The sequence below is a fragment of the Macaca fascicularis genome, chromosome 13, assembly GCF_037993035.2.
Source record: "Macaca fascicularis isolate 582-1 chromosome 13, T2T-MFA8v1.1".
NCBI classification, from domain to species: domain Eukaryota; kingdom Metazoa; phylum Chordata; class Mammalia; order Primates; family Cercopithecidae; genus Macaca; species Macaca fascicularis.
This window is the reverse complement of record NC_088387.1, coordinates 51,663,282-51,689,930: the sequence shown is the minus strand read 5'-3', so window position 1 is coordinate 51,689,930 and position 26,649 is coordinate 51,663,282. Positions and strand designations below refer to the sequence as shown.

General features: G+C 42.9%; 1 protein-coding gene and 1 non-coding gene across 48 annotated transcripts in view; both read right to left on the bottom strand.

The window, feature by feature from the left end:
- The window catches only part of TIA1 (TIA1 cytotoxic granule associated RNA binding protein), a 37,365-nt gene extending 18,213 nt beyond the window's left edge, over positions 1 to 19,152 (bottom strand). For 8 of the 47 annotated variants that reach the window (XR_012422238.1, XR_012422237.1, XR_012422239.1 and 5 more), the window contains exons 1-5: positions 18,924 to 19,152; positions 5,940 to 6,036; positions 2,584 to 2,682; positions 1,117 to 1,171; positions 912 to 944 (exon numbers count right to left, since the gene is read on the bottom strand). Coding sequence is in view for 23 of the 47 variants with exons in the window: in XM_045369137.3 (XP_045225072.1) it covers positions 912 to 944; positions 1,117 to 1,171; positions 2,584 to 2,682; positions 5,940 to 6,036; positions 18,924 to 18,949 (310 nt within the window). In the remaining 24 variants the exon portion in view is untranslated. Of the gene's footprint in view, positions 1 to 193; positions 391 to 911; positions 945 to 1,116; positions 1,172 to 2,583; positions 2,683 to 5,933; positions 6,037 to 8,647; positions 8,742 to 11,476; positions 11,608 to 18,923 lie in introns of those variants that run through there. The other 39 variants (XR_012422234.1, XR_012422231.1, XR_012422235.1 and 36 more) reach the window with 20 other exon arrangements.
- A 386-nt stretch (positions 19,153 to 19,538) lies between these two features.
- Positions 19,539 to 19,609, bottom strand: TRNAG-CCC (transfer RNA glycine (anticodon CCC)). The gene has a single exon. It is a non-coding gene; the product is annotated as a tRNA-Gly (tRNA).
- Between the last annotated feature and the right edge of the window lie 7,040 nt (positions 19,610 to 26,649).

Sequence of the window (26,649 nt, the reverse complement as noted above, 5' to 3'; positions counted from 1 at the left end):
GTTACCATTCTAATAATAATTATTTACTTTTATTCAGTTTACCACTATATTAAGGCTTTACAAATTAAAACAAAATAGTGGTACTGTGAATTATGTAGACTAGATTTGCCTCAGTTAACACAATTTACTGAAGCTAGCTACATGATATATACTTGGTTTAACCATATTTTGTGAAGAACAATCAAAGAAATACCTTGCATTGCAACAGTTTGATGTTAAAGTATTTGACAGTTTTCTCAAAAGCCAACAGTTTTGGTTGCCCAGACATTACACCATTCAGTTTATGTGAATCCATGTGCAAGTGAACTAAGACTGAAGGCAACAGAATGAAAACAGTAATCCCTTCACTTTATATCAGAACCATTAAAAAAGCATTGGAGAGAAATAACCATCCCATATCTGAAGTTTTTAAAAAAGACAATTATCAAAAAAAGAAACACTTTAAAAATGCAAAATTGTTGGACCAACACTTTAAAATGGACACATACATCAATTTGACAAAGCATATTTGGAAAGAAAAATTACCCATATTTGACAGGCCTTAAACAACATTTTGGAATACTCTTTGGGAAACAAAATTTGAGGAGCAACTCAAGCATTTGGAAGATCTGGGTATGAAGCCCAGATGGCGACCTCAAGAAAGGAGGGTATATTTTGCCCCTTAGTTGGTGAAAGTAGTTCTAAGGCATCAGCTGCCACCAAAGGGATCAGAAAGCTTGAACTAGCACCAAAGTAGCAGACAAGCTATACTTGGTCAACACCGAGAAAGGAGAAAAATATTGCTAAAGAGACAAATAGAAATAATATCTCCTCCCACCCCCCCTCCCCCAAATATCAAACAAAAAAACCTCAGGTGGTTAGTGAATACCCTTTCAAGAGATTTCATTTTATGTTTAAGAAGATACAATTACCTTGTGAACGCTGTGTGCTGACAACGGTACTACCTGATGACAAAGATTAGATTTGTTCTTAAATTTATTAACACAAACACATTCAATCATATCTTAGGATAACGATCAAAACATTACTGCAAACATGTATGATGTTTATAGGCTTTACAATAAAACTACTGGGTATAATAAAAACAAATGCTCAAAGAGCATAAAATATACTTACTGCTTGTATCTTTCTTTTGACTGCTGGGGGTTGTTGCCCAATTCACTTTGACTTCCTAAAAAAAAATTTCTACATTTATACTTCACAAAAATAAAACCCAAAATCACATTTACATCTATAAAAAGATAGGAAGATATCTGTTTAAGATGAAACACTGAAGGAGATACCAGCTCTGGTCAAGTTTCAATACTTAATCTTCTGACCTATATTTAGGGAAATAATGTTGACAAATCCTAATCTTTGTATGTCTGTTAACATTCAATTAACCTTTCTTACCTAAAGTACACACATTTTTTTCCCTTTCATTCTTTTCCATTAGCATCCAAGCTTGAGTTATTCAGCAAATATTTTGATATTTACCATGTACAAGCCACCATGGAAAATACTAATATAGGCTGCTGGCTCATGCCCGTAATCTCAGCACTTCGGGAGGCCAAGACAGGTGGATCACCTGAGGTAAGGAGTTCAAGACCAACCTGGTCATCATAGTGAAACCCTATCTCTACAAAAATACAAAAATTAGCTGGGCATGATGGTGGGTGCCTGTAATCCCAGCTATCCAGGAGGAGGCTAAAGCAGAAGAACTGCTTGAACCCAGGAGGCGGAGGTTGCAGTGAGCCAAGATTGTGCCACTGCACTCCAGCCTGGGTGACAGAGCCAGATTCTATCTCAAAAAAAAGCCAGGCACAGTAGCTTACGCCACCGTGAGGCCGAGACAGGCAGATCATGCGGTCAGGCGATTAAGACCATCTTGGCCAACAAGATGAAACCCCGTCTCTACTAAAAATACAAAAAATTAGCTGGGCGTGGTGGCAGGTGCCTGTAGTCCCAGCTATTCGGGAGGCCAAAGCAGAATGGCGTGAACCCAGGAGGCAGAGCTTGCAGTGAGCCGAAATGGTGCCACTGCACTCCAGCCTGGGCAACAGAGTGAGACTCTGCCTCAAAAAAAAAAAAAAAAAGAAAAAAAAGAAAATACTAACATAAACACAGGCCTCTGGCCTCTAAAAGCTTTATCTCACCTTTTTAATATTATATGTGAATAACTGACCTTTTGCTATAAAGTGTTTAATGTTTCAGCCAGGCGCGGTGGCTCACACCTGTAATCCCAATACTTTGGGAGGCCAAAGCAGGCAGATCACCTGAGGTGAGCAGTTTGAGACCAGTCTGGCTAACAAGGTGAAACCCCGCTTCTACTAAAAATACAAAAAATTAGCCAGGTGTGTTGGTGCGCGCCTGTAATCTCAACTACTAGGGAGGCTGAGGCAGGAGAATCACTTGAACCTGGGAGGCAGAGGTTGCAGTGAGCTGAGATTGTGCCACTGCACTCCAGATTGGGCAACAAGGGCAAACTTCTGTTTCAAAAAAAAAAAAAAAAAAAGGTGTTTAATGTTTCCAAAAAGTAAACAAAATCATATGTAACTTAAATTCTGTCAGTGCAAGTCACCTTCTTTAATTACGACAGCTTACCTTACCCATTATCTTCCGTCCATTCATAGCAGCTAATGCTGCGGCTGCATGACGATGCTCATGAAACTCCACAAAACAATAGGGATCATTTCCAGCTGTCTGTGGGAGAAGAAACACAAAAGCCAATTTTAAGCTTTATTCACCCATTACCTTAAAATTATGTAAAAAAAAAAAAAAAAAAATCTTAAACCAAGTTTTATACATCTAAGTTATCAGGCCATGGAGAATGAATGGTCCATTCCGCAAGTACATTTTAGATTTAAAAAAGTAGGCCAGGTGAGGTGGCTCACGCCTATAATCCTAGCAGTTTGGGAGGCCAAGGCAGGCAGATCATGAGGTCAGCAGTTTGAGACCACGCTGGCCAACATGGTGAAACCCCATCTCTATCAAAAAAAAATACAAAAATTAGCCAGGCGTGGTGGCAGGCTTCTGTAATCCTACCTACTTGGGAGGCTGAGGCAGGAGAATTGCTTGAACCCAGGAGGTGGAGGTTGCAGTGAGCGGAGACCACGCCATTGCACTCCAGCCTGGGCAACAGAGCAAGACTCCATCTCAAAAAAACAAAACAAAACAAAACAAAACAAAACAAAACAAAACAAAACAAAACAAACAGTAAACAGCTAGGCCTGGTGGAGAGCTCCTGTAGTCACAGCTACTTTAGGAGGCTGAGGTGGGAGGAATGCTTGAGCCCAGGAGTTTGAATCCAGCCTGGGCAACACAGCAAGATCCTGTCTCTAAAAGAATCAAAAAGTAAAAAAAAAAAAAAGCAAACACTTAAAATCACACTGCTTTTATATGTAGCTATTTTCTTCAACAGGTTATACTATAGTACTATAATTTAGTATTAATGACTAGGTATCCTAACTGGATATATAGCTATAAATACCCTGTCATCATAAAACCATTTGTTCAAGCTACACAGATGAAGTTTGACTGAACTCCTAGGTTCTGAAGTCTCACTTCGGCTTTTTATGATTTTCTATCGCCTCCCTGTTACATGTTACTTTTTACTGCTACAAATGCACATAGCTCCTTGCTGCTACTAGCTTGCTGAGTAGCAGAAAATCTTAGCCAACCTTCTTAAACCTGTTTTAAAATACAGGTAAATAGGCTCTGAAAACTGAAGAGATTCTCTGGTAAGTAAAATTTTAGAATAGGTTTTAGAACGTGAACTTTCTGACATCAATTTTTTCCTTGTTCAGAAGTCTTTAAAAAATTATCTTCCTGGCCAGGCGTGATGGCTGACACCTGTGATCCCAGCACTTTGGGAGGCCAAGGTGGGTGGATCACCTGAGGTCCAGGAGTTCAAGACCAGCGTGACCAACATGGAGAAACCCTGTCTCTACTAAAAATACAAAATTAGCCGGGCGTGGTGGTGCATGCCTGTAATCCCAGCTACTCGGGAGGCTGAGGCAGGAGAATCGCTTGAACCCAGGAGTTGGAGGCTGCAGTGAGCCAAGATGGCACCACTGCACTCTAGCCTGGGCAACAAGAGTGAAACTCCGTCTAAAAAAAAAAAAACTTCCCTTTGTCAGGCACAGTAGGTCATGCCTGTAACCTCAGCACTTTGGGAGGATGAGGCAGGCGGATCACCTGAGGTCAGGAGTTCAAGACCAGCCTGGCCAAAATGGTGAAACCTCACCTCTACTAAAAATACAAAAATTAGCTGGGTGTGGTGGCGTGCACTTGTAATCCCAGCTACTCAGGAGGCTAAGGCAGGAGATTCACTTGAACCCAGGAGGTGGACGTTGCAGTGAGCTGAGATTGTGCCACTGGATTCCAGTCTGGGCACACAGCGAGATTTCATCTCAAAAAGAAAGAAAAAAAGTATCTTCCCTTTTCTGCTGGTGTTCCAGGTAGGTGAGGCTATGTGATAAGTAGAACCTGGATGTTTAATTATAAATTAAAGTAGCAGGAAAAAATTCCAATTTTTAAATCTATAGTGCAAAATACCAAATGACATTATAGGCCATTTAAAAATTCTTTCCATAACCTCCTAAACAGATTTGTTAAAATAAAAAACTAATTCAAAAGACTAGAAAGCTACCAAAATAGAGGAATATACAATTTTATTTCAAGTACAATTAATACTTTTCACTTAATTTTTTTTTTTAGAGATGTGGTCTCAGGTGTGAGCCACTGTACCCGGCTAAATAATTACTTTTAAAAATACCAAGTAAAAAAAAGTTTAGCTGGAATACAACAGGAAAGAAGGTAACAGATACACATATACATTGTCTTTTCTGGAGAAAAGAAAACTGAAAGTTTATAGCAGGCTGGGTGCAGTGGCTATTACCAAGACCCTGTCTTTCAAGACAAACAAACGAACAAAAAACCCAAAAGTTTACAGAAAGGAGAGACCATGGGACAAAAGGATTTCTCTTTAACATTGCCTTTCCCATTAAAAAATTTAGGCCGGGTGCGGTGGCTCATGCCTGTAATCCCAGCACTTTGGGAGGCCAAGACAGGTGGATCACCTGAAGTCGGGAGTTTGAGACCAGCCTGACCAACATGGAGAAACCCATCTCTACTAAAAATACAAAATTAGCCAGGTGTGGCGGCACATGCCTGTAATCCGAGCTACTTGGGAGGCTGAGACAGAAGAATTGCTTGAACCTGGGAGGTAGAGGTTGTAGTGAGCCAAGATCATGCCATTGCACTCCAGCCTGGGCAACAAGAGCAAAACTCCGTCTCAAAAAAAAAAAAAAAAAAAAAGTATTTTTCCTCCCCAGGAGACAAAGACTCCAGGGAAATAGGGTAACTGTTCCCTAAATGTCTTTTTATACATATTATGAATCAGGGTTAACACCAATTGGATGAATGAGTTCAATGTGTGTGTTTTTTTAATACATTAAGGTCTCATAAATAAGAATTGCCTAAATACAAGAAAAACTTGAATCATGACCTTTAAAAATAAAGTTAAAAATACTTTCACTGTATCAAATGCCTATTATTTTTAAACCTGTTTCCCAATTTAATTGTAAGAGCTGAATTTATTGCCAACCAATTGACACCACATATAAATATTTCTGATGCCTCAATGCACCTGAAAGAGCCCACATTTTTAGAGTTCCCATCTGATCTACAAATAACTAGTTCTATTCTCATCTTCCATTATTTAGTAAAACAAATTAAATTTAGCTGTCAAAACAAGTTCATTACAAATTCACTAAAATCCAAATCCCTATTAATTTAGAATATAGTAAACTAAGACTATATTTAGACTACAGTAAACTAAGAATTTATACTATATTTAGACTATGGTAAATTAAGAATTCCTTCCAAGCAATTGCTTTAAGTAACATCTTAAAAATAAAAAAAAAAAGAATAAAGTTAACTAAGTAAAATACCCTTACATCCATAATCATTTTGCAGTTTTTACAAGGTCCAATCTGGCTAAAGAGTTGCAGAATTAGAGCTTCTGTCACATCTCTGGAAAGGTTACCGACGTATCTGAAACACAAAGAAAAACAATTGACCTTTTTTTTTTTTTGAGATGGAGTTTCGCTCTTGTTGCCCAGGACAGAGTGCAGCGGCGCGATCTCGATCTCGGCTCACCGCAACCTCCACCTCCAGGGTTCAAGTGATTCTCCTGCCTCAGCCTCCCCGAGTAGCTGGGATTACAGGCATGCGCGACCACACTCAGCTAATTTTATATTTTTAGTAGAGACAGGGTTTCTCCATGTTGGTCAGGCTGGTCTCCAACTCCTGACCTCAGGTGATCCACCCACTTCAGCCTCCCAAAGTGCTGGGATTACAGGTGTGAGCCACTGCACTTGGCTTTTTTTTTTTTTTTTTTTTTTAAGAGAAATGGTCTGGCTATATTGCTCAGGCTGCTCTCAAACTCCTGGCCTCAAGCAAACCTCCTGCCTCGGCCTCCTGAGTAATGGACTACAGGAACCACCACATCCAGCTCAATTTACCTCAATTTATCTATTTTTTTTTGAGACAAGGTCTTGCTGGGTTGCCCAGACTGGAGTGTAGCGGAGCAATCTCAGCTCACTACAACTTCCACCTCCTGGGCTCAAGGGATTCTCCCACCTCAGCCACCCAAGTAGCTGGGACCACAGGCGTGTGCCATCATATCTGGCTAATTTTTTTACATTTTCTGTAAAGAAGGGGTTTCACCATGTTGCTGAGCTGGTCTCAAACTCCTGGGTTCGAGTGATCTGCCTGCCTCGGCCTCCCAAAGTGTAATCTTAAAGATTACAGGCATAAGGCATTGTACCCAGCCCTCGATTTACCATTTTAAATTTGCTTATTCTCCACCAGTTTCTAAAGCTGTTTATTAAAAATTAAACTTGAGAAATAGGCAGATCTTTGCCTTATACTATAATATTTGGGAGTGACTTTTAAAAGTTTGCCAACACTTAAAAATCTCTTTGAGGCCGGGCGCAGCGGCTCAAGCCTGTAATCCCAGCATTTTGGGAGGCCGAGACGGGCGGATCACGAGGTCAGGAGATCGAGACCACCCTGGCTGACACGGTGAAACCCCGTCTCTACTAAAACACGAAAAAAAAATTAGCCGGGCATGGTGGCGGATGCCTGTAGTCCCAGCTACTTGGGAAGCTGAGGCAGGAGAATCACTTGAACCCAGGAGGCGGAGGCTGGGTGAGCGGAGGTTGCACCACTGTACACCAGCCTGGGCAACAGAGTGAGACTATGTTTCAAAAAAAAAAAGAAAAGAAATATGTTACACCTTGCTAGTGAAGGGGAAGCTAGTATGTGCATGTCTGTTTTAGTCATGGTTTTGCAAATTAAACCTATTGCTTGTTTCTAAGTTTCCAGGCTTACCTTAGGAAGATAAACTTTAAAAACACTCAAATGAATCATCATTAGTTATATAAAATATCTTATACAATAATGGCTGGGCGCAGTGGCTCACGCCTGTAATCCCAGCACTTTGGGAGGCTGACACAGGTGGATCACTTGAGGCCAGGAGTTTGAGACCAGCCTGGCCAACATGGTGAAACCCCTTCTCTACTAAAAACACAAAAATTAGCTAGGCATGGTGGTGCCCGCCTGTAATCCCAGCTACTTGGGGGTGGCTGAGGCATGAGAACTGCTGGAACCCAGGAGGGGGAGGTTGCAACAAGCCTGGATCATGCCACTGCACTCCAGCCTGGGTAACGAAGCAAGACTGTCTTAAAAAAGAAAAAAGAAGGCTGGCTACGGTGGCTCACGCCTGTAATCCCAGCACTGTGGGAGGCTGAGGCGGGCAGATCACGAGGTCAGGAGATCGAGACCATCCTGGCTAACACGGTGAAACCCCATCTCTGTAAAAATACAAAAAATTAGCCGGGAGTGGTGGTGGGCGCCTGTAGTCCCACCTATTTGGGAGGCTGAGGCAGGAGAGTGGTATGAACCCAGGAGGCAGAGCTTGCGGTGAGCCAAGATGGTGCCACTGCCCTCCAGCCTGGGCAACAGAGCGAGATATCGTCTCAAAAAAAAAAAAAAGAAAAAAAATTTATACAATCAAACCTAAGAAGCACTGCAATTATTTCTACTTCTATGGTATTAATATTACTAAGAACACTGACGTTCTCCCATTTTTTTTTTTTGAACAAAGTCTCGCTCTGTTGCCCAGGCTGGAGGGCAGTGGCGTGATCTCTGATCACTGCAACCTCCGCCTCCCAGGTTCAAGTGATTCTCCTGCCTCAGCCACCCAAGTAGCTGGGACTACAGGCACCTGCCACCACGCCCAGCTAATTTTTTTATATTTTTGGTAGAGATGGGGTTTCACCATATTGGTCAGGCTAGGCTGGCACCCCCAATTTTTAAATTAACATTATTTCCCTTATTTGTTCAATTTAGGTAGACTTTGGTTATGCAATGAACACATTTTTAAAAAGTTATAGGTAAATTATCAGTTGTTTTGAATGCTCACAGTGGGATGAGAAACCTTCCATTTAACATTACTGATCAGTAGAAGAGGGGTGAAAGGGAGTAGAAAGATCACAGATTATGAGTTGGTAATCAATAAAAATATAAATAGTGCATTACAAGGCCGAAGACTGTGATGATCTTCATTTAAAGGGCTTAGGCTAGGGGTAGTGGCTCACACCTGTAATCCCAGCACTTTTGGAGGCTAAGGTGGGAAGATCACTTTAGTCCAGGAGTTCAAGATCAGCCCAGTCAATACAGTGACACCCCCGTCTCTACAAAAAATAAAAATAACGATAAAAAATTAGCCAGACATGGTGGCACTATGTCCCATGGCATGGTCCCAGCTACTTCAGACACTGAGGTGGGAAGATCACTTGAACCCAGGAGTTAAGAGGCTGCAATGAGCTATGATTATGCCACTGCACCAGGTGACAGAGCAAGACTCTATCTCTAAAAATAAAATAAAGGGTTTTTTTTTTTTTTTTTGAGATGGAGTCTCGCTCTGTCACCCACGCTGGAGTGCGGTGGCACGATCTCAGCTCACTGCAAGCTCTGCCTTGTAGGTTCACACCATTCTCCTGCCTCAGCCTCCTGAGTAGCTGGGACTATAGGCACCCGCCACCATGCCCGGCTAATTTTTTGTATTTTTAGTAGAGATGGGGTTTCACCATGTTAGCCAGTAAGGTCTTGATCTCCTGACCTCGTGATCCGCCTGCCTCGGCCTCCCAAAGTGTTGAGATTACAGGCGTGAGCCACCGTGCCCGGCCAATAAAGGGTTTATAAATAAGTTTTTAAAATGAGATTTTGAGATGAGTTTACCTCTAGTCATGTTACAGAGTTAGAGGTTTACCAGTTCTGGAATCAGAGAATGCAGTCTCCCCAAAACGTTAGTTTCTCATTTGTCTCTCAGGTACCCTTCAGAAAATTTGATACAAGGTACGGACTTTCTCCTCAGAAAAATAAATATTCATACATGCTCAAAAAGTGCGGATTCAGTTTCTTCTTTCCATCTACCATTCAACAAACACATACTGAGTACTTAACATGAAGCCTTCGGAAAAGGTTAAGATGGCAAAGGAAGAAATGCTGAGTCAATAACAAATGACATTTAAAGATCAGGTAAAATAATGGTACTCAAAAGAGAAAGTAACAGCAACATTTACCCAACAGCAATTTACCAATATTGGGAATTATTACTGCACCAAGTCTCTATTCTGAAAAAGAGACAGAATTAAGCATTTATCCTATTAAGTAGGAACTCCTAAATAGTGTAATCTAATAGCTCTAGTTTAGAAAAGTTCTCCTCTACAAAAGAATGCTAGTTAATAAATGTAGAAAGATAGTATTAAATTAACAATGTGTAAACCCTAGTGAAACAACTGATTCAGGGAAGGATCTTTAATCTATGCTTAAATTACTACGTGAATGGTTGGTGTGGAAATAGTCACAAGGTGTCAGAGTTATCACATAGATTACTTAATTCATTGCAAAGGGAAAACCTTACCTCAAAAATGAGAGCTTTGGCTGTTACCACTATAACCCAGTGATAAAATTTTCAATTATTTTATAGATGGGCAACAACCAATGAGACACTGCATATATATAATACGAATTACACAGTATCACCTATAAAATATTTACATAAAAAAGTCTAACCTAAATCTAACCACGCTGAAAATTAGATTTAAGTTTATAGGATATCGGGCATATAAAACAATTCCACAAATCCAGATGTGGGACATTTTATAAGACAACTCAGTCTCTTCAAAAAATTATTGTCCTAAAACAAACACAACAGATGACTGTTCTTGAACAAAAGGGAGCGGTGGCACAAGCCCGCAGTCCCAGCTACTTGAGAGGCTGAGGTGGGTGGATCCCTTGAACCCAGAAGTTTGAATCCAGCCTGAGCAACACAGCAAGACCTCATTTCTAAGATACAAATAAGTAAAAGAAACAGAAAGTTGGGCACAGTGGTTCAAGCCTGAAATCCTAGCACTTTGGGAGGCTGAGATAGGCGGTTCACTTGAGACCAGGAGTTAGAGACCAGCCTGGCCAACATGGTGAAACCTCATCTCTACTAAAAATACAAAAATTAGCCAGGCATGGTGGTGCACGCCTGTAATCCCAGCTCCCTGGGAGCGGGAGGCACAAGAATCACTTGAACTCAGGAGGTGGACATTGCAGTGAGCTGAGATTGCACTACAGTACTCCAGCCAGGGTGACAGAGCAAGACACTGCCCTCCCCGTCCCCCCACCAAAAAAAAAAGGACATAAAAAACACTGATAACCAAATACAATGAATAATGTTTAAATGGATCCTGGATAAGGGAAAAATAGTTTTTTCTTACAGAATTAATTAATAAATGTAGAAAGAATGAGTGAAATAGAAAATCACCATTAACATACCATAGTAATAATTTCTATAGGAAGATCCACCCATGGAAGCTCACATTAGTTGATGAAACCTTAAAAGGGTAAACAGGGTATCTGCATAGCCTCAAAGTACCACCTCTAAAATATTTATTAAATACTGGTTTTGGCCCAGGTGCAGTGGCTCACGCCTGCTATAATTCCAGCACTTTGGGAAGCCGAGGCAGATCACAGGTCAGGAGATCAAGACCATCCTGGCCAACAGTGAAACACCGTCTCTACTAAAAAATACAAAAAATTAGCCGGGCATGGTGGCGCGTGCCTGTAGTTTCAGCTACTAGGGAGGCCAAGGCAGGAGAGTCGCTTGAACCCGGGAGGCAGAGGTTGCAGTGCCAAGATCATGCCACCGCACTTCAGCCTGGAGCGAGACTGTCTCAAAAAAAAAAAAAAGGTTTTGACCAACGAACTAATGGTTTTAAATGACTATGAATTCTTTGGATACACCTCCCTCCAGGAAGTGTAACTTAATCTTCCCCTTCTGAGTGTGTGAGCTAGCCTTGGTGACTTACTTCTAACCAACAGAGTAAGTTAAGAAAAAATAAGTCATGGTGATTTTGGAGAAAAGGAGAAACAGTACCCTTCCAAAGTGTCGGCGGGGTGCAGTGGCTCACACCTGTAATCCCAGTGCTTTGGAAGGCCGAGGTGAGAGATTCACTTGAGGCCAGTAGTTTGAGACCAGCCAGGGCAACATAGTGATATGCCCCGTCTCTACAAAAAATAAGAAAAAATTAGCTGGGTGTGGTGGTGTGCACCTGTAGTTCCAGCTACTTGGGAAGCTGAAGTGAACAATGATTGTGCCACTGCACACCAGCCTGGGCAACAGAGACCTTATCTCTAAAAAAAAGAAAAAAAGTGTTAAGGTCAAGAAAGACATCTCACAGAACCAAGGAGAATAAAGAGACGACGATGAAATGCAATGTGGTATTTTCCTGAGTTGGATCCTAGAATATAAAAAAGGTATCAGTGGAAAAATTGGAATAAAGCCTATAGTGTTAATTTCTTAATTTTGATAATTATACCATGGTTATATAAGATGGTAACATTAAGGGATGCTAGATGAAGGTTATCATGCCATTCTTCCGCAAAACCCTTCCCCGCAAAAAAAAACAAAAGTCTGTACTATCTCTGCATCTCTTCTGTGTCCACTCTCACCTGACTCTTGTGCCTGTAAGAAATTTTCAGGATTAGCCGGGAGTGATGGCTCATGCCTGTAATCCCAGCACTTTGGGAGGCTGAGGTGGACGGATCACTTGAGTTCAGGAGTTCGAGATCAGCCTGGCCAACATGTTGAAACTCGTCTCTACTAAAAACACAAAAAATTAGCCAGGTGTGGTGGTGGGTGCCCGTAATCCCAACTACTCAGGAGGCTGAGGCAGGAGAATTACCTGAACCCAGGAGGTGGAGGTTGCAGTGAGCCGAGATCACGCCACTGCACTCCAGCCTGGACGACAGAGACTCCATCTCAAAAAAAAAAAAAAAAAGGCAGAATTTGATAAGGTCTCTGTGAAAATTTGAGTAAAAAGTATGAATAGTTTTTTACCTAATAATAAATTCCATAAGAGGTTTTCTTTTTTTTTCTTTTTTTTTTTTTTTTTTGAGACGGAGTCTTGCTCTGTCGCCCAGGCTGGGGTGCAGTAGCCGGATCTCAGCTCACTGCAAGCTCCACCTCTCGGGTTTACGCCATTCTCCTGCCTCAGCCTCCTGAGTAGCTGGGACTACAGGCGCCCGCCACCTCGCCCAGCTAGTTTTTTGTATTTTTTAGTAGAGATGGGGTTTCACCATGTTAGCCAGGATGGTCTCGATCTCCTGACCTCGTGATCCACCCGTCTCGGCCTCCCAAAGTGCTGGGATTACAGGCTTGAGCCACCGCGCCCGGCCAGAGGTTTTCATTTTTATTCTTAGTTGGTATCTACCATCCAGAACAGAGGTCCCCAACTCCCCTCAGGCCACGGACCATTATGTGTCAATGGCCTGTTAGGAATTGGGCCACACAGCAGGAGGTGAGCAGCGGGGGAGGGAGCATTACTGCTTGAGCTCTGCCTCCTGTCAGATTAGCAGCATTTGTGAACTGGGCATGCAAGGGATCTAGGTTGTGTGTTCCTTATGAGAATTTATCTAATGCCTGATGTTCTGAGGTGGAACAGTTTCACCCTGAAACCATTCCGCCCATGGAAAAATTGTCTTCCACAAAACTGGTCTCGGTGCCAAAAAGGCTGGGGACTGCTAGTTAGAATACTGCCTAGAACACTGCAATATCATTGCAGTGATACTTATTGCTCTATAAATATCTGTTAAAGAGTTAAATGTACTGTCTCAGAACGACTTCTGAGCATTTGCAATTTGCTAGAAAATTCTCTCATTTTGCTTAAGTTACCCTAGGGGGAAAAGATTAGTTATGTCTTTTACTAATGAAGAAATTATGTAGACACCAGGCACGGTGGCTCACACCTATAATTCCAGCACTTTGGGAGGCTAAGGTGGGAAGATCGCTTGAGCCCAGGAGTTCGAGACCAGCCTGGGCAACACAGTGAGATCGCTTCTCTACAAATATTTTTAAAAACTAGCCAGACACGGTGGTACATGCCTGTAGTCCCAGCTATTCAGTATGCTGAGGTGGGAACATCCCTTGAGGCTGAGAGGTCGAGGCTACAGTGAGCTGCGATTGCACCGCTGCACCAGAGCCTGGGCAACAGGATGAGACCCTATCTCAATTAAAACAAAAATAAACTGTGTGGAATAGTAAGTGCTTGTGTATATACTATACATGAGCATCCTAACCTTATTATTATGTAACAAATGTATACCCATCACAAAGAATAATCTGTTACAAGAGATGGCTGAAACTGCCTTATTAGTTGGGACCTCCTTCACTAGGTAAACCAGCTTGAACAAATGTATCCAATACTATGCCTGCAGACATCTTAAGGGTTATCGATCCTCAAGACTTTTCATTTTTACTTATATTTTGCAACAAACTGTAACATTTTAGATAACTGATATTACACATTTTAAAATAAATCCATTTATTGTCGACATTCTCACATGCCACATCTAAGCCACTGGTAATTCCTGTTGCTCTATTTTCAAAACATATCCATAATTCAACTACTTCCCATCACTTTCACCAGCACTAACTACAATTATAGGCACTGCTTTCTCTCAAACCTGGATTGGCTTCCTGACTAGGCTACTTGCTTCTGCCAGTTTCAAGGTTAAAATAGGCTATACCACTACTATGCTTGAAACCCACTTACAGCTTCCATTCCTACTCAGATAAGACAGTCCTCTTAAGGACCCATATAATCTGGTATTTTCTATCTCCCCTAACATTCCTATTTATCATTCTGACCTCATTTCCTACTCCTCTACTACATTTACTCTCCTCAGGCTAACCAACCAGCATGCCCTGCCCCCAAGGGCCCCTTGCACTAGCTCTTTCTAGGGTGCTCCTCCTTCAGATAGAAGCATGGCTCTCCCTTATCTCCTTCACTTTTTTCCTCAAATGTCACTTATCAAAGGATGACCTTCCTTTATTATTCTCTATAAATATTCACCCCTTCCTCCTTACCATGCATACCCTGCATTATTTTTCTCCATGGCACTTATTACGATCTAACATAATTACTTATGTAAGTTCTTTTTTTTTTTTTTTTGAGACGGAGTCTCGCTCTGTGGCCCAGGCTGGAGAGCAGTGGCCGGATCTCAGCTCACTGCAAGCTCCGCCTCCCGGGTTTATGCCATTCTCCTGCCTCAGCCTCCAGGCGCCCGCCACCACGCCACCTCGCCCGGCTAGTTTTTTTGTATTTTTTTAGTAGAGACGGGGTTTCACCGTGTTAGCCAGGATGGTCTCGATCTCCTGACCTCGTGATCCGCCCGTCTCAGCCTCCCAAAGTGCTGGGATTACAGGCTTGAGCCACCGCGCCCAGCCACTTACATAAATTCTTTTTTTTTTTTTTTTTGAGACGGAGTCTAGCTCTGTTGCCCAGGCTGGAGTGCAATGGCCGGATCTCAGTTCACTGCAAGCCCCGCCTCCCAGGTTCACGCCATTCTCCTGCCTCAGCCTCCCGAGTAGCTGGGAGTACAGGCGCCCGCCACCTCGCCCGGCTAATTTTTTTTTGTATTTTAGTAGAGACGGAGTTTCACCGTGTTAGCCAGGATGGTCTCGATCTCCTGAACTCGTGATCCGCCCGTCTCGGCCTCCCAAAGTGCTGGGATTACAGGCTTGAGCCACTGCGCCCGGCCTATAAATTCTTAAAAGGCCTACTACATGTACTACCGTATCCCCAGTTCCCAGAAGAGTGACAGCCATGTAGTATGCTCTCAATATTACTGAGTGAATGTAATGTTTCTAGCATATTCTTAATTACTAGCAGTTATTTGGAAACATAAGTATTATCTAATAAATATCTCATTTTAGTCAACCTTGCCTTCAATCTAATCTTTAAGATAGGTCTGATTTCAATCCAAGAGATTTTATTTCATACAAATTACAAAGGCCAATACTATTTGGAGAGTGGGGTAGACAACAAGAATGAAAGATAACCATGGAGCAGAAGACAGACAAGACTCACATTAGTATATAGCAATTAATTGGGCTCTGTCTCGCTCTGTCGTCCAGGCTGGAGTGCAGTGGCGTGATCTCGGCTCACTGCAACCTCCACCTCCTGGGTTCAAGCGATTCTCCTCCCTGAGCCTCTGGAGTCCCAAGTTGCTGAGGCTACTGGCATGTGTCACCACACATAGCTAATTTTTGTATTTTTAGTAGAGATGGGGTTTCGCCATGTTGACCAGGCTGGTCTCAAACTTCTGACCTAAGGTGATCCACTCACCTCGGCTTCCCAAAGTGCTGGGATTACAGGTGTGAGCCACCATGCCTGGCCAGCTGCAGGCTTTTAAAGATGGTCTATAATTTATAGATCTGCACTCTTAGCAAATGTGAAAGCCACACAGTAACAGTATAGTTATCTCAAAAGAGAGCACTTGTGCATTTGAGAGTAAACCACACAAAGGATATTAAGGTGTCTGGATTTGAGGGACTTAATTTTCATCAACTAACACCAGCAATGTTTTTCTAGTCTAGTGTGTAGCTTTTAGTTCACAAGTTGAATATTTTTAAAGTGACCAAGGCCAATTCAGACTTACTATACATGTATTTTTATTTTTTTATTATGGAAAATTTCAAATTTATACATGAATAGAGAATAGTAGTATACATCACTCATACGCTCACTACAAATGTTTGAACTTATTAATTGTACCTTGAATACTCCTCAAAATAATCTTGCAGTATAAACTTTAGGGAAGTTTGTCTCAGAATATGTTTTCAAAGTATTGGTGACAAGAAATCAAATACTAGTATTCTCTAACTTAACATGGAGATGCTGAACACTCAGATGTAGCAAATGAAGGAATTTCCAGTGAGCCATTTAGGTATGCGGGTGATAAAAACTTAAGACTCTATTTTATTCTCAAGAAAAATCTTAATTCACTGCTTGAAATTCTACCAGTTTTTTTTTTTTTTTTTTTTTTTTTTTTTTTTTTTTTTTTTTTGGGATGGAGCCTCCCTCCTGTCGCCAGGCTGGAGTGCAATGGCGCAACCTCAGCTCACTGCAACCTCCACCTTCCGGGTTCAAGTGATTCTCCTTCCTCAGCCTCCTGAGAAGCAGGGATTACAGGCATGCGCCACCATGCCCAGCTAATTTTTGTATTTTTAGTAGAGACAGGATTTCTCCATGTTGGCCATGCTGGTCTTGAACTCCTGCCCTCAGGTGATCCACCCGCCTCGGCCTCCCAAAATGTTAGGATTACCGGCATGAGCCACTGTGCCCAGCCAATTATACCAGTTTCTTAAACAAATTTATTGATCACTTACCATGGACCAGACTAAGAACATATATTAAGAGGCTCTATGTTTTTAATGTGCTAAGAACTGTGTTAAGAACATATATTAAAAGCCTCTGACTTCCAGGGTCATTAAAGCAAAAATCTTACATTAAAATTAAAAGCACTACTAGGAAAACTTAGGGATTAGTACCCTCATGTTTAGCCAAGGTTTGCCTGACTGGAAAAATGGGAGTTTGGGTTGAGGGAGGTAGAAACAAGAGACTTTTACAGTATGACTACTTTGAGGAAGTGTTTCTTGGATGGGGTGTTTTAGTGAGGGATACAAGGCAAAATAAGTCATAAATGTAATAGTTAAGAGTTGAGGACAGGCCAGGCGCTGTGGCTCACATCTGTAATCCTAGCACTTTGGGAGGCCGAGCTGGGCGGATCACCTGAGGTCAGAAGTTCGAGACCAGCTTGGCAAACATGGTGAAACCCCGTCTCTACTAAAAATACAAAAATGAGCCGGGCATGGTGCCCGCCTGTAATGTCAGCTACTTGGGAGGGTGAGGCAGGAGAATGGCTTGAACCCAGGAGGTGGAGGTTGCAGTGAGCCGAGATCGGACCACTGCACTCTAGCCTTGCAGCCTGGGTAACAAAGTGAGACTCCATCTCAAAAAATTAAAAAGTAAAAACAAAAAGTTACGTGGTCAGATGCTTCTGGCAGTTTTTAAAATTAAACATTTTCAAACGAAGAATATTAAGTTTACATTATAAAACACGAGCAGTGCCTTAACCCAAAATGCTGATGGCTGTCGTAGCTAAGAGGCAAGGGGGAAGAGACTCCACCAACACCGTGAGGCTAGTTAGTTTTTTAGGGAGTATTCATCTACAGATACAATATTTCCTAAAACAAAGGTCATGCACTAATTGCTACGTCCTATTGAAAAGATACTTTTTGAGCCTCGGGAATAGAGAAAAGAAATTTCAAGGTTACTAACAGATTAACTGACAATCTATTAAGAAAACAAGTGCAACCACATTTCCAATATAGATAAGAAATAGCAACTTAAAAGTGGAAAAATTTTGGAGGTGAAAAAAACAACGACATCGTACTTCAGAGCAACTTCATTATCTAGAAAGCTGCAAAGAGAAACCTAAAATTGCATTTTTAATGCATGGAGCTCTCAAACTGCCAGTATTCCAAGAATATAAACAAAAAGCTATGTCATCCAAGAAAAACAAAAAGCTATGTCAAGAACTCATTGAGCTTTTCTCTTTCCGAGAAATGCCAACAAAGGCAGGATCAACTCATCCGATAATACTTTGAAAAACAAAGAACGCAGTGGGGGAAGCCACACGACAAAGAAAATATCCACGCTCCGATAATTTAACGCTAACTCTAAAAATTCTCTGTAAATATGTTACGGCATTTATCAATTGTTGCTTCATAAAAACGGCCCGCTCGTTCAACACCAAGTCAATCACAACAGTAGCAAGCGACTATAAAAATAATATTATATCAATTTCCCCACAATTGATATATTCCTTCTGGGTGAGATTTCCAAATCCTTGGAGTGTCTGGTTAGGCTTTTTGGTCGGTGGGGGGCTACAGAAGGAAAGCCAGAGGTTAAAGAAAAATGCTTGGCTTTTTTCCAATGTCAACTGCAAAAATAAAGTTTACCGCACTGAAAATGAGTACAAGCAGCCTCAAGGGGGGGAAAAAATCTTATCACCGAGAAGAAAATGAAAGGAAGAATTTCAATAGGAAATCAAAAGTAAAATTAAAGGAAGACGGCTGTAAAGATAAGAAGTTGTTAATTAAAAAGGGGGAGAAGCGGGAAAAGAGAAGGAAAGAAAGCATAGGACAAAAGGAAGGTTCGACAAGTTCTAAAAAGAGATCTGAATGAAAAAGTCTTCTCCAGGTCTAAGACCACAGAGGGCCCGCGGCGAGAGCAAAGGTCAAGCAATGGTGTAGCTAAAGTGAAGGGATTAATTGAAAGGGTTGAGCCCGGTCTCCCTTCACCTTGTCCTCTCACAGATTGGGTCTTGGTTCTAAGCATTCAGGTGCATGCTAAGGAAACAAAAACCACGATATGGCGGTGTCCACGGAGAACAATAGGCTGGGAGCGGCGCAGGGCCGAGGCCTTCCCTCCGGGACGACCACCATCCCGCCTCCCTCATCGCTGCCCCAGACTCACAGAGTCTTGGGCATCTCGTCCTCCATGGCTGCTGCTGTCGCGGCGCCGCCTCCGGGTCCAACTCCCTGCCCTTCACTACCTCCCAAATCGTTTGAGCGGTTATGGCTACGGGATAGCGGGGTTTCTCGGCTGACCAGATGTTACTCCGCCTCCTTCTCCCGCGGCAATTACACTAAACCGCCCGGCCCAGCGGGAACAATGAAGCCCCAATACAAGATGGCGGCTAGCCGGGCGCCTAGGAGCAGCCAGGGAAGTTACCCGGGCCGCGCAGGCGCAGAATAATCTTGCACTCTCAACCTCCCGGCAGCCAGGCTACACCTTAATCCATAGGTTCACTTGTTGCGCAGCCGCTCTTCCACCCGACGCTAGGGACGTCTCAGGCTGCGCAGGCGCAAGGGTTAACTACTTCAAGGCTTGCGTGAACTTTTTTGTCTTCTGGCTGCGGATTCTAGTGTTTCGACCGCGAGTTATAATGGAGTGGAAACCTTCAGGGACAGTAAAAAGCCTAAATCTTTCCAAAAGAGGAAAGATATATAAAGACTCTTCAAGCTATCTGGTTTTTATAAAGACTCTTCAAACTATTTGGTTTTTGGAGAGCGAGAAGCAAAAGTCGCTTGCGCCGCCCGGGAATCGAACCCGGGTCGCAAGAATGGGAATCTTGCATGATACCACTACACCAGCGGCGCTGTTGGTATAGCTTGCCGCCAGAGTGTTTTAGGAGGAAATAAAAGCAGACGTTGGCTTTCATGTGAAAAGAATTGTCATGTATTATTTATTAATTTAAGAGTAAAAGTTTATTGACAGTCTATAATCTTGTTTTTCAATAACATAAATAATTTATCTTCTCTCATCCCAAACACGGGAATGGATGTTTCAACTTTCTCTGTACAGAAAAAAAAATTTCAATTTAAAATGTTTACTTAAGAAATAAGAAAAAAGAAAAAAAGTTTTACTTTAAAAAGTAAAGATTTTATTAAGAATTTGCCTCGTTGGTGCTAGCCAAATTTTTGAGAGCGGGGACGATATTTCCAGATGCCAGATTTTTATTTGTATTTGCATTTCTTCCGTGTATTGAATGCACATTGAAAAGTATTTCAGAAATATCTGTTTAGGCCGGGGGCAGTGGCTCACGCCTGTTATCCCAGCACTTTGGGAGGCTGAGGCGGGAGGATCACCTGAAATCAGGAGTTCGAGACCAGCCTGACCAACATGGAGAAAACCTGTGTCTACTAAAAATACAAAAATTAGCCTGGCATGGTGGTGGGCGCCCGTAATCCCAATTACTCAGGAGGCTGAGGCAGGAGAATCACTTGAATCCGGGAGGCAGAGATTGCAGTGAACCAAGATCTTGCCATTGCACTCCAGCCTGGGCAACAGAGCGAGGATCCTTCTCAAAAAACAAAACAAAACAAAACAAAACAAAAAAAACCAAAAACCACTATTTAATGCAAATTGGTCACAAGAATCTTAAAAGTAAACAAGTCAAAAGATACATAAACTTCGGTCCAACTTTAGGAGGCAGAGAAATTAGAGCTCTGAAATGTGGTTCAGTATACTCAGTATGCATTTCATATTGCTTATTATATATATGTCACTAAAGTAATCCGATATCTAGGAATCTATCCTACAGAAATAAAAGAATTAAATTATAAAGATTTACGTGCCAAGATACAACTGCAGCATTATTTGTAATAGAAAAAAATGGAGTAACCTGAATATCCATCAATGCCACTTGTGGTAATTTATTCAATTTACACCGAATATGTGTGGAAATTTTTCTTTTTCTTTTCTTTTTCTTTTTCCTTTTTTTCTTTTTTTCTTTTTTTTTTTTGAGACAGTCTCGCTCTGTCTCCTAGACTGGAGTGCAGTGGCACAGTCTTGGCTCACTGCAACCTCTGTCTCCTGGGTTCAAGCGATTCTCCTGCTTCAGCCTCCCCAGTAGCTGGTATTACAGATGTGAGCCACCACCTAAATTAGCCTGGCTAATTTTTGTATTTTAGTAGAGACAGGGTTTCACCATGTTGGCCAGGCTGGTCTTGAACTCCTGACCTCAGGTGATCCGCCTACCTCAGCCTCCCAAAGTGCTGAGATTACAGCCATGAGCCGCTGCCCCTGGCCAGAACATTCATTTTATGGACTATTTTGCAGCTATTGAAAAGCTGTTAATCAGATCTGTAGTGTTGAACTGGAAAATATCTATGATGTAAGTTTAAGTTGTAGAAATACTTTTTTAAACATAGGAGAATTTACACATCGAAAAATGTGATGTCGGCCGAGTGGGGCAGCTCATGCCTGTGATCCCAGTCTTTGGGAGGCCGAAGTGAGCAGATCACTTGAGCCAGGAGTTCAAGACCAGCCTGGCCAACATGGAGAAACCCCGTGTCTACTTTAAAATACAAAAATTAGCCAGGTGTGGTGGCACCTGTCTGTAATCCCAGCTACTCAGGAGGCTGAGGCAGGAGAACCACTTGAAGCCGGGAGTCAGAGGTTGCAGTGCGCCCCTGGGCAACAGAGCAAGACTCCTCAAAAACAAAACAAAACAAAACAAAACACCAAAAAAACCAAAAAACAAAAACGTGATGTCCTCTTTAAAGTAGTTTGTTCAGACTGGATACACTCTGGATTTTCATTTTTTGGAATTGTCTTTAGAGTCTCTGGCACATTCTTCAGATTATTTTCAAAGATATCAAGTACTAGTCTTTTGATGGTGAATAAAACAAATGTTAATGGTGGATGGTATTTTTAAAACACCTTTTTGGGACATCCATATAAAGTGTTTTTCAGTTTAATAGTTTTTAGTTTATTCACAGAGGTGTGTGTGCAAGAATCACCACAATCAATTTTATAACATTTTCTTCACCTCAAAAAGGAAACCCTTAGCAATTAGCAGTCACTCCCTGACCCTCATCCCATTCCATGTCCCAGCCACTAGTCTTTCTGCCTCTACAGATTTGCCTATTCTAGACATTTCATATAATTGGAAGCATGCAATATATGGTTTCTTGTGACTGACTTATTTCACTTAACATTATGCTTTTCAGGGTCATCCATATTGTAACATGTATCATTACTTCATTCCTTTTTATTCCCAAATGAAACTCCATTATATGGATATTGCACAAGTACTTATTTATTTATTTATTTGAGAAGAGTCTTTCTCTGTCTCCTAGGCTGGAGTGCAATGGCACAATCTTGGCTCACCGCAACCTCTGCCTCCTGGGTTCAAGCGATTCTCCTGCCTTAGCCTCCCCAGTAGCTGGGATTACAGGCGCCCACCACCATGCCCAGCTAATTTTTGTATTTTTAGTAGAGATGGGGTTTCACCATGTTGGCCAGGCTGGTCTCGAACTCCTGATCTCAGGTGATCTGCCCGCCTCAGCCTCCCTAAGTGCTAGGATTACAGGTGTAAGCCACTGCTCCCAGCCGTACTTTTTTTTTAAGTAGAGTAGTTTTTAAGTTACAAAAGTAAAACGTGTTTAGTGTTACAAACGAAATGGATACATAAGGAAAATATTAAAAATGTATCTTCTTCCCCTTCTTGAGGTAAATAATATTAATAGATTCATCTGTAATGTTCCACATTTTACTCTATACAGATGCACATGTATACACCTGGATTTTTAGGGGTTTTTTGTTTTTTATTTTTTGTTTTTTTTGAGACAGAGTCTCGCTCTGTCGCCCAGGCTGGAGTGCAGTGGCCCGATCTCAGCTCACTGCAAGCTCTGCCTCCCGGGTTTACGCCATTCTCCTGCCTCAGCCGCCTGAGCAGCTGGGACTACAGGCGCCCGCCACCTCGCCCGGCTAGTTTTTTGTATTTTTTTAGTAGAGACGGGGTTTCACCGTGTTCGCCAGGATGGCCTCGATCTCCTGACTTCGTGATCCACCTGTCTCGGCCTCCCAAAGTGCTGGGATTATGGGTGTGAGCCACTGTGCCGGGCTTCAGGGTCTCTGTTGCCTAGGCTGGAGTGCAGTGGCAGTGATCTTGGCTCACTGCAGTCTCTGCCTCCTAGGCTCAGGTGTTTCTGCCACCTTAGCTTCCTAAGTAGCTGGGACTACAGGCGCGTGCCACCATGCCTGGCTAATTTTTTTTTTTTTGAGATGGAGTTTCACTCTTGTTGCCCAGGCTGGAGTGCAATGGCTTGATCCCAGCTCACTGCAACCTCCACCTCCTGGGTTCAAGCAATTCTCCTGCCTCAGCCTCCTGAGTAGCTGGGATTACAGGTGCCCACCACCACGCCCAGCCAATTTTTGTATTTTTAGTAGAGATGAGGTTTCACCATATTGGCCAGGTTGGTCTTGAATTCCTGACCTCAGGTCATCTGCCCGCCTCGGCCTCCCAAAGTGCTGGGATTACAAATGTGAGCCACTGCGCCCAGTCCTGGCCTAATAGTTTTTTAATAGTTGCAAAATCGTCCATCAAATGAAAGTTCCACAATGTATTGGATGGTAAATTGAATAAATTACCATAGTGACATTGATGGATATTCAGGTTACTACTTTTAAAAAACCTATTGTATTACAGGCCGGGCGCGGTGGCTCAAGCCTGTAATCCCAGCACTTTGGGAGGCCGAGACGGGCGGATCACGAGGTCAGGAGATCGAAACCATCCTGGCTAACACGGTGAAATCCCGTCTCTATTAAGAAATACAAAAAAAAAAAAAAACTAGCCGGGCGAGGTGGTGGGTGCCTGTAGTCCCAGCTACTCGGGAGGCTGAGGCCGGAGAATGGCGTGAACCCGGGAGGCGGAGCTTGCAGTGAGCTGAGATCCGGCCACTGCACTCCAGCCTGGGCGACAGAGCGAGACTCCGTCTCAAAAAAAAAACAAAAAAAAACCAAGAAAAACCTATTGTATTACAAATAATGTTGCAGCTGTATCCTGGTACATATATCTTTTTTTTTTTTTGGAGATTGGGGGGCAGAGTCTTGCTGTGTGCCCAGTCTGGAATGCAGTGCCGTGATCACTACTCACCTCAGCCTCTACCTTCCAGGCTCAGGTGATCCTCCTGCCTCAGCCTCCTGAGTAGCTAGGACTACAGGTGCACACCACCATGCCAGGCTAATTTTTTAAATATTTTTTCATATAGATGGGGTTTTGCCATTTTGCTCATGCTGGTCTTGAACCCTGGGCTCAAACCATCCGCCCACCCTGGCCTCCCAAAGTGCTGGGATTACAGATGTGAGCCACTGAGCCTAGCCTCTTTCTCGAAGTTTAACTTTATTTTGTAGCCAACCTATTTTCCTCTCATCTATGTCGTTATTCATGTTCATGTACTAGTTATTCTTTTTTGTTTGTTTGGGTGAAGTATTGTAATTACAGAAATGAGATCATTTTATACCCATCATGCAATCACAAGCTTTTCTCAACTGATAATACTAGGACACTAGTTATAGACCCAATTTTTTTTTTTTTTTTTTTTTTTTTTTGAGACAGAGTCTCGCTCTGTCACCCAGGCTGGAGTGCAGTGGCCGGATCTCAGCTCACTGCAAGCTCCGCCTCCCGGGTTCACGCCATTCTCCTGCCTCAGCCTCCCGAGTAGCTGGGACTACAGGCGCCTGCCACCTCGCCCGGCTAAGTTTTTGTATTTTTAGTAGATACGGGGTTTCACTGTGTTACCCAGGATGGTCTCGATCTCCTGACCTCGTGATCCGCCCGTCTCGGCCTCCCAAAGTGCTGGGATTACAGGCTTGAGCCACCGCGCCCGGCCTTTTTTTTTTTTTTTCTTTGAGGCAGAGTCTCACTCTGTCGCCCAGGTTGGAGTGCAGTGGCATAATCTTGGCTCACTGCAACCCCTGCCTCCTGGGTTCAAGCAATTTTCCTGCCTCAGCCTCCTGAGTAGCTGAGATTACAGGCGTGCACCACCACACCTGGCTAATTTTTATATTTTTATTAGAGACAGGGTTTCACCATATTGGCAGGCCTGGTCTCGAACTCCTGACCTCAGATGATCTGCCTGCTCTGGCCTCCCAAAGTGCTGGTATTACAGGTGTGAGCCACTGCACCAAGCCCCAGCATTCTTTTTTCTTACTTTTTATTTTTTGAGACCAGCCTGTCAGGTTGGAGTGCAGTGGCACGATCTCAGCTCACTGCAACCTCAGCCTCCCAAGTTCAAGTGATTCTCCTGTCTCAACCTCCCAAGTAGGTGGGATTACAGGCATGCACCACCATGCCCAGCTAATTTTTGTATTCTTAGTAGAGGCGGGGTTTTGCCTTGTTGGCCAGGCTGGTCTCGAACTCCTGACCTCAGATATTCTGCCCGCCTCTGTCTCCCAGAGTGCTGGGATTACAGGAGTGAGCCACGGTGCCTGGCTTCTTTTTAATGCATGCATAATGTTCTACTGTATGGTATGTAGGGGAGAAAAAAGAGTTTTCCTCTACGCTTCTGAGTTTTTGGTTGTGATAGACCGTGTAACAAAAGATAGATTAACAAGAAGAAAACAAACAGGACCAGGCATGGTGGCTCATGCCTGTAATCCCAACACTTTGGGAGTCCAGAGTTCCAGACCAGCCTGGGCAATATGGCAAAAAACCATCTCTATAAAAAGTGTAAAAATTAGCTGGGCATAGTAGTGGATGCCTGTGGTCCCAGCTACTCTACTCTGGTGGCTGAGGTGGGTGGATCGCTTGAGCCCAGGAGCAGGAGGTTGCAGTGAGCCGTGATTGTGCCATTGCACTTCAGCCTGGGTGACAGAGCGAAGCCATCTCAAAATAAATAAATGAAAGAAAGAAAAAAAAAGAAAAACAGAAATTTAAAAACATGTACGTCATGTATTCAAAAGAGAGACCAGGGAAATGAGCAAATCTCTAAGAGGTGGCTTTGAATTCAGGATTATACAGCATCTTCAAAAAAGAACAGCAAAGGTTTTTTTTTTTTTTTTTTTTTTGAGACGGAGTCTCGCTCTGTCGCCCAGGCTGGAGTGCAGTGGCCGGATCTCAGCTCACTGCAAGCTCCGCCTCCCGGGTTCACGCCATTCTCCTGCCTCAGCCTCCTGAGTAGCTGGGACTACAGGCGCCCACCACCTCGCCTGGCTAGTTTTTTGTATGTTTTTAGTAGAGACGGGGTTTCACCGTGTTAGCCAGGATGGTCTCGATCTCCCGACCTCGTGATCCGCCCGTCTCGGCCTCCCAAAGTGCTGGGATTACAGTCTTGAGCCACCGCGCCCAGCTAGAACAGCATATGTTTAGAGAAGTGTTAAAAGAGCCGGGCGCAGTGGCTCACACTTGTAATTCCAGCACTTTGGGAGGCTAAGGCGGGCGGATCACCTGAGGTTGCGAGTTCAAGACCAGCCTAACCAACATGGAGCAACCCCATCTCTACTAAAAATACAAAATTAGCTGGGTGTGGTGGTGCGTGCCTGTAATCCCAGCTACTCAGGAGGCTGAGGCAGGAGAATTGCTTGAACCCAGGAGGCGGAGGTTGCCGTGAGGTTGCACCATTGCACTTCAGCCTGGGCAACAAGAGAGAAACTTCGTCTCAAAAAAACAACAAAAAAGAGAAGTGTTAAGAGAAGGAAAATGATTTTGAGTCTCTAGGGGTGGCAAATTATGGGAAGGCAAATAAGCAATAGAAAAAGGCTCATTAATAAAGTTTGTCATGTAGATTCCTGGCTGATAAAGGTTTGTCAAAAGACAAAATTACAACTAATTTAAAGAGCATAACTGGCTTTTATGCGATGATAGAATTGCGCAACACCTCATTCTATAAAACAGAATGAGTTGAGTGGAGGA